The 11,311-nt window shown below is 39.3% G+C and overlaps 1 protein-coding gene across 3 annotated transcripts in view; it reads left to right on the top strand.

The window, feature by feature from the left end:
- KATNA1 (katanin catalytic subunit A1) overlaps positions 1-11,311 on the top strand; it is a 41,887-nt gene that overhangs the window by 12,446 nt on the left and 18,130 nt on the right. For all 3 annotated transcript variants that reach the window (XM_060616875.2, XM_060616878.2, XM_078447448.1), the window contains exons 2-4: positions 47-221; positions 1,719-1,876; positions 9,932-10,112. In XM_060616875.2, coding sequence (XP_060472858.1) covers positions 60-221; positions 1,719-1,876; positions 9,932-10,112 — 501 coding nt within the window. In that variant the 5' untranslated portion in view covers positions 47-59. The remainder of the gene's footprint in view (positions 1-46; positions 222-1,718; positions 1,877-9,931; positions 10,113-11,311) is intronic.

Raw genomic sequence — 11,311 nt, 5'->3', positions numbered from 1 at the left:
TTTTCAGAGACCTGTGAAAATGTTTCTTTTCTTTTCTTTTTTTTAGCTTACAATTGAGCATGAGTCTTCTCATGATTAGTGAGAATGTAAAACTGGCTCGTGAATATGCATTGCTGGGGAACTATGACTCTGCCATGGTCTATTACCAGGGAGTTCTTGACCAGATGAACAAGTATCTGTATTCAGTCAAAGATACCTATCTGCAGCAGAAATGGCAACAGGTGAGAATCTTGGCTGCTATATGTTTTAATGGTGTAAGTACTCAGAAGAGAAGACGTGGAGGTTGTCAGGGCTTTTTGCAGTTGTACATGAAGAGTGATTTGTTACATGGATTTGTATACAATGTTACTTGAATTTTTTTTTTATATTAGTACTAGTCTATATTCACCATCATCGGTATTATGAGTTCTCAATTAGAGTTGTTGGAATCTAATAGGTGAAAGAAATAATTTTGACCTTTTTTTCTAAATCACATTTTTTACCTTTTACCTGGTAAAATTAGAATGGACTTTCTTAAGCCGTTGTTGAAACTGCAAATGGCACCCGGGTCTCATGGGTACCGTACTTCCTATAACCGTACCGTGCTGTTAGGAAGCAGACTATGTTTGAATCCCATTTGAGGAATGTTAGTCACTCAGGACCAATAGAAATTTACAGTTGGAAAGTGTAGAACTTATAAGTCCACTTGAAGGTGGCATTTCTAACAAGGTTCAACTTTATCACAGAGGAAAAAAATATGACAGAATTTGATAGTCTTTTTGAGCTGGTCTTCTCGGTTGAATATTTCCCTCAGATTCTACTAAACTGCTTCTTTGATAGTATTCCATACTTGTCCTTAATTTCTTTAAAAGAGAGAAGTATCCTACCTCTTTGAACTTAAACCTTTTCCCCTAAATCTGTCTGCATGTCCCTTACATTACCAGAAGAGGGAAATAGTTTATTTCATAGAGTCTTAAGTTTGTCACTGAAAGATTTTTGTTCTGTAGGCTGGAGACTTTTATTTTAAAAGTCTAAGCCTTTTTTTTGTAAAGATACTAAATCATTTAGCTTTGTTTTTTAAAAGACTTTTTTATTTTTATGTAATCTCTACATCCAACATGGGGCTCAAACTCACAACCCTGAAATCGCGAGTCACACGCTCTACCAACTGAGCCAGCCTGGCACCCCTCGTTTAGTTTTAAAACAAAACATTACCAACTTTATTTCAATATTTTGTGTATGTTGTTTTTAAATTGAATCAGCAATGCTTAAAACAATCTTGGTTGTGTGTGAATTGGGCCATTTTCATCTGAAGCCATGTTTTTCAAACTGTGGGTCGCAGTCCATTAATGAGTTATGAAATTAGTGCATTCTCATCACCATTTTGAGAATCAGTCACATACCATTAAAACCATTAGAGAATCAACTTAGAAAAGTATTGTTCAAACTTTCCAAAAATAAAGTTATAGCTATCTTCAATTTGTTATGTAATTTGAATATGAATCATAAGTCAGGAACGTGGCTTAATTATTCAGAATATTTAATTCATTTTGTCTTGCAATTGAAAACAAAAACTTAATCGTTCTTAAAATTTTGACAGAATATTTGGGTGTGATTTACAGTATAGCCGATGTCAAAATGGAGGTTTCTAACATCTGTAATAAATGGCCCTAGTTTAATCTTGGCAGTGAATTATCAGTTACAGATATTTAAAGAGTCATATTCTCCTTTGAAACCAGGTTTGGCAGGAAATAAATGTGGAAGCTAAGCATGTTAAAGATATCATGAAGACACTGGAGAGCTTTAAACTAGACCACACTCCACTGAAAGCTGCCCAACACGAGCTTCCAGCGTCCGAGGGGGAGGTCTGGTCCCTGCCTGTACCTGTTGAACGAAGGTAAGCAGACACCTTTTAAGAAACAAATTAGCATAGGAAACGGACAACATTGGTCACATCTAGGAGGACTAGGTGGCAGGGAGACAGGAACAGGAGAGCATTTTATACTGAATGCCTTTTATAGCGATTATACTACGGATCATCTAACTATGACCTATATGACCTATATCAATAAATTGAACTTAGGTGGAAATAAGCCGAAAATATGCTTTTGTGAATGAGCTTAAATAGCGGAGACATTATCTGAGGGAAGGAGCATGGGGCTGGGAACTGAAATATCTGGGTTCTCATTCTGTCTTTTCCACTTTCGGTAGTTTTGGGAAAAGCATGTAACCTTTTCTAGGCCTCTAATTTTTCTTATGTAAAGTGAGGAAGTTAGATTAAAACAGTGGTTCTCAAACAGGCTATCACAGAATACTTCTATTCATCAGAATTGCCAAAATGAGAAATGGGCTTTTTAAAAAACATAGTTTAATAAATTTTTTAAAGTTTATTTATTTATTTTGAGAGAGGCAGTGGGGGGAGAAAATCCCAAGCAAGCTCCACACTGTCAGTGCAGAGCCTGACTCAGGGCTTGAGATCGTGAACCGTGAGATCATGATCTGAGCCAAAATCAAGAGTCAGATGCTTCACCAACTGAGCCATCCCGAAAAATGAGTTTTTTTTTTTAAGATTAATTTTGAGAGAGAGTGCAAGCGGGGAGGGGCAGAGAGAGAAGGGACAGAAGATCCAAAGGGGGCTCCGTGCTGACAACAGTGAGCCCAATGCGGGGCTCGAACTCACAAACCATGAGATCGTGACCTGAGCCGAAGTTGGGACACTCAATCTGCTGAGCCACCCAGGTGCCCCAAAATGGGCTTTTTGATTCACAGAAAATAAATAAATAAATAAAATGTTCTCTATTTTAGGTTTCTCTTTGACATTTTCCCCCCAGGTTCCGATTACCTGTAGCTGGCCAATATCACTTTAGTGGTGATATTTCCGGAATGCTCTACACAGCCAGTTGTGCTTAGTTTCACTGCACATTTTTTAACTGACAAGTGTCAAATGGATATGACTTGTCTGTGTCACTGACATAATAGATTTCCTAGTTTGTATTGTGGGTTTAAATTTGCAAATATAGCATTCTGTAAAGAACACCGACTTGTAGATTCTTTGCCTCCTAATCAGTTTGAGAACCTTGCACTAAGACATTGCTCAGATGTTTTTCAGTTTCACGTTGTCATTGTAACTCTCAATTCTTGATTGTATTTTACAATAGGTGTTAGATATTGAGTGCTCACGTGTCCTAACCACTATTAGAGACTACACATGTTATTTCATTTATTCACGTTAGCCTTTCAAATAAGCCATGTTCTTTTTTTTGTATTTTAGATAAGATAGCTTGAAGTACAGTGCAGTTAGATAACTTTTTCCCATTATCACAAAGCTAATAATTGGTGAAGCTAGAGTTTGAACCCAAATATATTTGATTACAAAGCTGGAATTCTCTGCCATACCACTTATTCTCAAACTCTGGTATACCTAAGATCTATTGGGAAACTCATTAAAATGTAGATGCTGGGTGTTCACTCCTGAGAGTCTGATAAAATACGGGCATACCTAGGAGATAGTTGTGGGTTCAACAAAGTCACATAAATATTTTGGTTTCCCGGTGCATATAAAAGTTATGTTTACACTATACTATATAATCTGTTAAGTGTGCAATAGCATTATGTCTTAAAAAAACAATGTACATACCTTAATTGAAAAATACGTTATTGCTCCGGTGCCTGGGTGGCTCAGTTGGTTAAGCATCTGACTCTTGGTTTTGGCTTAGGTCATGAACTCGCAGTTTGTGAGTTCAAGCCCCGCATGGGGCTCTGCAGAGCTTGCTTGGGATTCTCTCTGTCTCTCTCTCTCTCTCTCTGTCTCTCTCTCTCTCTCTCTCTGCAGAGCTTGCTTGGGATTCTCTCTGTCTCTCTCTCTCTCTCTCTCTCTCTTCCTGTGTGTCTCTCTCTCTGCCCATTCCACATGCTCTCCCTCTCTAAATAAATAAATGCACTTAAAAAAATAAAATAAAAATACTCTGTTGCTAAAAAATGGTAACCGTCATCTGAGCTTTCAACAAGTTATAATCTCCGATCACAGATCACCATAACAAATCTAATAATAATGAGAAAGTTTAAAACATTACAAGAATCACCAAAATGTGACACAGAGACACAAAATGAGCAAATGCTATAGGAAAAATGGCACCAACGGACTTGATAGGTTGCCACAAACCGCAGTTTGTAAAAACACATCCAACATCTGTGAAGCACAATGAAGTGAAGCACAAAAAACAAAGGAGGCCTGTGGATGGGAGGTAGAGCTTCGGAGTCTGCCAGGGATTCTCATACTAGTGGTCCACGGGTCACACTTTGAGAAGCACATGCCACAATGCTCCGTTTCCACTTTATGATCAGCTAATGGGTACCGCCACTTTAGTTTTCCTCAGCTCCAGGTAAAAGTACTAACATTCTGTTATTGACTCATAACTTTTTAATTTTTTTTTAACGTTTATTTATTTTTGAGACAGAGAGAGACAGAGCATGAGCGGGGGAGGGGCAGAGAGAGAGGGAGACACAGAATCCGAAACAGGCTCCAGGCTCTGAGCTGTCAGCACAGAGCCCGACGCGGGGCTCGAACTCACGGACCGCGAGATCATGACCTGAGCCGAAGTCAGCCGCTTAACTGACTGAGCCACCCAGGCGCCCCAACTCATAACTTTTTAATATTTACTAAATTTTTCCTTTGCTCATAAGCACTTATTTGTACTATTTTTTCTGTTATATTTTGGTTTTAAAGGGTTATGTATAATCTACATAGTTAACCATGTTCTTATTGGTTGTTTTCCCCTTTTTGTTATTATAAAGTCAATATTTGTGGGTGAATCTTTTTCTACATTTATGATTACCTTTTTCTTAATTTCAGTAGAACAAATCATAGCTGAGTCAAGTTGCGTTTTTATTTTTTCTTGCCTAGAAATATGTTTTACTTCTATTTACTTTCTTTTTTCTTTCCTCTTTCTGGAGAATCATCATTTGGCCGATGTATTATTAGTCTGTTCTTGTTGCCATAACAAATTATCCCAGACTGGATGACTTAACAGAAATTTATTTCTTTATTTTTCACAGTTCTGGAGGCTAAAAAATCCAAGATCAAAGTGCTACCTAGTTTGGTTCCTGGTGAAGACTCTTCCTAAGCAGCTGCTTTCTCTCTGTGCTTACATGGCAGAGGGAATGAGCAAACTCTCTATGTCTCTTAGAAGGACACAGTCCTCACATCAAGGCTTTATTTAACTTTTTTTTTTTTTAAAGTAGGCTTCACACCCAGTGTGGGGCTTGAACTCACAACCCTGAGATCAAGAGTCACATGCTTTACTGAATGAGCCAGCCAGGCACCCCCAACTGTAATTAATCCTGTACCCTAAGTGGTTTCATGGGAGTGAGGGATTTAACATAATGAACTGGGGGAGGGCACAAACATTCAGTCCATAACAGCCCTGTAACTCATCTCTCAGTCATTGGTAAGAACTTCCCAATGAATACATGTGCCCAGTGAAAATTTAGTTGATTTCAATGTGTTTTTTTTTTTTTTTCTTTAATTTTGAGAGAGAGCATGAGTTGGGGAGAGGGACAGAGAAAGAGAGAGAGAGAGAAAGAAGCAGGCTTCATGCGCGGTACGGAGCCCAATGTAGGGCTTGATCCCACAACCCTGGGATCACGACCTGAGCCAAAATCAAGAGTCGGACTCTCAACCAGCTGAGCAACTCAGACACACCCCTCTTTACTTATTTATTTTTAATTTTTTTTAATTTTTTCTTTTACTGTTTATTTCTGAGACAGACAGAGCATGAATGGGGGAGGGGTAGAGAGAGAGGGAGACACAGAATCCGAAGCAGGCTCCAGGCTCTGAGCTGTCAGCACAGAGCCCAACATGGGGCTTGAACCCACCAGCCATGAGATCATGACCCGAGCCGAAGTTGGACGCTCAACCGACTGAGCCACCCAGGCGCCCCATATTTTTAATTTTTTCTAATGTTTATTTTATTTTTGAGCGAGAGAGAGAGACAGAACATGAGCAGGGGAGGGGCAGAGAGAGAGGGAGACACAGAATCTGAAGCAGTAGAACAAATCATAGCAGGCTGAATCTGGAGCAGGCTCCAGGCTCTGAGCTGTCAGCACAGAGCCTGACACGGGGCTCGAACTCATGAAGCGTGAGATCATGATCTGAGCCGAAGTCAGATGCTTAACTGACTGAGCCACCCAGGCGCCCCACCCCCCCTTTTTAAAGTAGGCTTCACCCCCAGCATGGAGCCCAACATGGGGCCTAAACTCATGACCCTGAGATCAAGACCTGAGTTGAGATCAAGAATTGGATACTTAAAACCAACTGAGCCACCCAGGCGCCCCAAGTTGATTTCAAATTTAATGAATTATCTGAAGCAGAGGCAGGAGGATTCTCTCTTGGAAGTAGTGGGAACTTGAATTAGATAAGCCTCTTCATCTAGAAAATTCTATAGTGATGAGCCCTAGTTTTCCTTCTGATTGCTTCTTGCTTTCTTCATTATCCTTTCCTGTCCCTGATTTTCAATGCCTTGGGTGGATTACTATTAACTGTAAATTTCTCTTCTTTGACGTTATTTGCTGCATCTTTGTTTCTTCCTGTAGTTTATTTTACTTGCTCCCTCAACTGACTATCCTTCAAACCTATTTTTTGTTAGCCTTCATTTGTACTTATGCTTAAGAGAGCTTGTTCTTTCTTGAACTCTGTTGGTGATTCTTGTCATCAGCTAGATTTTAGTCCATTTAAGAACAGATTCAGTTGATCCAGTTTTCTCTTCTATGGTTGTACGCAGAAATGTTGGCACAAGGAGATTCACTGAGTCTTTTAGGGCAAAGATTAGAAATAGCTTCAAAGCTATAAATGTGATTTTTTTAAAAAATATTTTTTAAAAGCCCGTTAATAGAGCCGCCTGGGTGGCTCAGTTAGTTGAGCATCCAGCTCTTGATTTTGGCTCAGGTCGTGATCCCATGGTTGTGGGATTGAGCTCCGTGTGGCGCCTGCATAAGATTTTCTCTCTCCTTCTACCCCTCTCCCTAACTCATGCACTCTTTCTTTCTAAAAAATTAAAAAATAGGGGCACCTGGGTGGCTCAGTTGGTTAAGTGTCTGGCTCTTGATTTGGGCTCAGGTCACGATCTCACAGTTCGTGGGATTGAGCCCAGCATCGGTCTCTGCGCTGACAGCATGGGGCCTGCTTGGGATTCTCTGTCTCCCACTCTCTGTGCCTTTCCTTACTCAGTCTCTCTCTCTCTCTCTCTCTGTCTCTGTCTCTCTGTCTCTGTCTCTCTCTCTCTCTCTCTCTCTGTCTCTCTCCCTCCCTCCCTCCCTCCAAATAAATACACTTTAAAAAATAAAATATAATTTAAAACCTTTTAAAACTAGCTGGTATCCCTCAAATATCTTCTTATCTCACAATAAAACCCAAAGTCTTCATCATATCCTTCAATAGCACATGAGTCTTGTTTCCCTACCTCTAGGACCTCAGTTCTTACAAGTGTCTTCCTCTGCGAGCAGGTCACACACACAGATGCTTCAGTTCTTTGCACTTGCCTTTTCTTCAGCTCAGATGTTTATGACTTGTTCTTCATTTCCTTCGGGTCTCGACTTAAATGTCACCTCAGGAAGGTCTCTGAGCAGATCTCCTACCTGAAATTCCACCGCCCCCCAATCATAGCCCCTACCCTTCTTTATTTTTCTTGATAGCACTTAGCATCATCTGACGTACTGTTCATATCTTCATTGATGCCCCTCCTCCACACACACATACACACGTATGTAAGTCTATAAGAGTAAAGGTTTTATTAAACTTATATAAATGCTTTATCCCTAATGCATAGAGTAGTGCCCATCAATAGTAATAGTTCAGTAAATTGTATTTTGGATGAAAGATTAGCTAGCAGTAAGAAGTGGATAAAATGTGGTACACTTTATACGTAATTGCCATCTAGTCATTAAAAGCCATTTATGAGGTGATGATACAGGAAATGCCTTATGATATGAGGAGAGAAAATATGAGTGCATGTGTGTACATTGGTTCCTATTTTGTTTAAATAAAAGGCAACTATAAGAAGGTGAACTAATATGTTAAGTGGCTAACTTTGAATAATGGGGTTACAGGTGACCTTTATTCTTTATAGTTGATTATATCTCAGTTTTCTGTTTTATGTTATGTTTCTAGTAAGGGAGAAATAAATATATGTTTTAAAGAAATATCTCCACTTGGCCATCCAGGTGTCTAAATCCAAAATTGAACCCCCGTCATTCCTTCCACGTTGGTTTGGCGTTTTTATCCTGTCAAATCCTCATTCTCAATTTTCCATGTCTAGGAGTATCCAAGTACATCTCTTGGACTCTTCTTGCTTACTGCCTTAAGCTAGGCCCTCGCCTCACGCCTCAATAACACTTGTAACCTGCCCATATCTCCCTGCTTTCTGTTTCCTTTATCAGCGTATCTTATACAGCACTAGACTTGTCGTTCTAAAACCTTATCAGCAGCATTTAGCTAAGAGCCAAGCCTCTTGAACTGGTATTCAGATTTCCTACTTACTGAACCACCTTCTCTGTTCTCATCTCTGAATGCTCACCATTGTTTTTATGGTTAGTGTCTTTAGAATCCTTTACCTAGATTATGCTCATTTAAAAAAAATTTTTTTAACGTTTTATTTATTTTTGAGACAGAGAGAGACAGAGCATGAGTAGGGGAGGGGTAGAGAGAGAGGGAGACACAGAATCCGAAACAGGCTCCAGGCTCTGAGCTGTCAGCACAGAGCCCGATGTGGGACTCAAACTCACAAACCGCAAGATCATGACCTGAGCCAAAGTCTGATGCTTTACTGTCTGAGCCACCCAGGCACCCCGCTTATGCTCATTTTGATATCTTTCCTTTTCTACACTGATTTTCTTATCTGCAGTTATACCCTTGTGTTTAGTTCATCTCCTGTGTTTCCAGGCCTAGTTTATTTTCAGGCTTCTTGAGGTCATTGATAGCACTAGATCTCTTTTACACTTTCTGGTATGCTTGCTTAGCTTTACGCATCTCTTACCTATACTTGAGGTATTTGAGGATCGGCCTCTCTTACCTTTTCTATTGCTCATTTTAATGGCCCCAACCAAGTGTAGGACCCTGAGAAATATTTGAGAGGTATGAATCCTGCCTCAGAAATAAAGGTGACATAAGGCAACGTATGCGAATGTAAAACACTATGCATCAGTTCTCGTAACTGTCCGTAGCAAAATGGTGAGAAATTTTATTGATTAAAATATAAGAACTGTGATATATTCTAAATAAAATAGTGTCAACATAGGGCACACAGGTGGGTGGCTTGGTTGGTTAAGTGTCCAACTCTTGATTTCGGCTCAGGTCATGATCTCACAGTTTGTGGGATGGAGCCCTCTATCGGGCTCTGCGCTGACAGTGCAGAGCCTGTTTGGGATTCTGTCTGTCTGTCTGTCTGTCTCTCTCTCTCTCTCTCTGCCCCTCCCCCAACTTGTACTTGTGCACACATGCACTTGCTCGTGCTCTATCTCTGGGAAAAAAATAGTGTCAACTTGCACATGTACCAGTGGATAAATGTGAATTCTGTACCTGCTGTGTTCGGTTCTTTTTATAAAACTCTTCATTGATTGCTGTCTTGTCAGTTTCCAAAGAATCAGACTAATTTTTCATTAGTATATCAGTACTTGATGTACACTAGTTATTTCCTCTCAAAGGAGAGGTGATGATCACTTCTGTTATTTTTACCATATAACCGTACTGCAGTCTGTTCTTCTCATTAAATCTGTGCCAGATTTATACGTTAAATCTTAGATTTCAGTGACTTAAATTTATTCAGTCCTGTCTTGTATTCCATTATTGCCTTGGTTTCGTTAGTTCATAAACTTTAACTTACACATGATAATGTGTCCATGTATATTTGGACTACCTCCAGGAGTTCATTATGATTTTCATGATCTTGCATCTAATTAGGCCCTCGCCAGGACCTAGAAAACGCCAGTCTCCTCAGTACGGTGACCCTAAACCACACGGTAATCGACCAAATACAACTGCCAGAGTTCACCGTTCATCTGCACACAGTCTGCACAACGACAGAGGGAAAGCTGTTCGTTGTCGGGAAAAGAAAGAGCAAAATAAAGGAAGAGAGGAAAAGGTAACTGTTACTGATTTTCATAAATTAAATATTTATTAACTTAAAAATGAAGACACTATAAATTTTGATAATTGTTAGTGGTTGAAACCACCAGACTGTATAACAAAACCTTAGTCATATTCCACCTAGGATTTTTCCCACTCACTATTAAACAGATATTTTTGGGTATTTGTTGTATCTTTATATCTTGATATAATTTAAGACTTGCAAACAAGTTGCAAGCATGGTGTAAGGAATTTCCATATATTCTTTACCCAATTTTAGCAAATATTTTACCCCTTTTGCTTTATCATCTACTTTCTATATACTTTTTTTTTTTCTGAAGCATTACGAGTAAGTTGTAGATATCATGCCCTTTTACCCTTAAATACCTGATAGTGTATTTCCTAAGTACTTGGACGTTCTTTTCCATAAACACTATCTGTTGTCACAAGCCATATATTTTACATTGATCCATAGACCCTCATAAAATTCAGCCAGTTATCCCAGTAATGACGTCAAGAGCTCATCTAGCCTCGTGCAGCAAGAGAGCACACGCTGCATTTGGCTGTCCTGTTTCCTTAGTCTCATTGCTGTGAAAATGTTCTCAGCTTGCTCTTTTTGTCCTTGCTGTTTTGGGCCTGGCATTTTTGAAGAGTGCAGGCCAGTTATTTTGTAGAGTGCCTCTCCGTTTGGGCTCTTCTGATGTTTCCTTGTGATTAGATTAAGGCTATACATTTTGGGCAGGAATACCATTGAAGGGAAGTTTTGTTCTTTGCAGTGTATTATGTAAAGAGGTACAGGATGTTTATTTGTCCTGTGACTTGTGGTAAATTGGAGTGCTTTGTTAGGGTGGTGTCTGCCTGGGCTTTCCACTGCGAAGTTGTTCTTTCTCCCTTTATAATAATTTGGGGGGAGATACCTTGAGACCATGTAAATATCCTATTTCTCATCACCATTTCATTTACTTGTTTTAGCATCCAGTGATCCTTGCCTAAATCAATTATTCCTATGACAGTTGAAAAATCATGGTTTTCTAATACAGCAAAACCTTGGTTTGCAAGCATAATTTGTTCTGGAAACATACTTGTAATCCAAAGCACTTGTATATATCAAAGCAAATTTCCCCATAAGAAATGATGGAAACTCAGATGATTCGTTCCAAAACCCAAAAATATTCATATAAAAATGATTACAGTACTCTCATATAATACAAAATA

Source organism: Panthera onca, chromosome B2 (assembly GCF_046562875.1).
Source record: "Panthera onca isolate mPanOnc1 chromosome B2, mPanOnc1 haplotype 2, whole genome shotgun sequence".
NCBI lineage: Eukaryota > Metazoa > Chordata > Mammalia > Carnivora > Felidae > Panthera > Panthera onca.
This window is presented reverse-complemented; position numbering and strand designations above follow the sequence as displayed.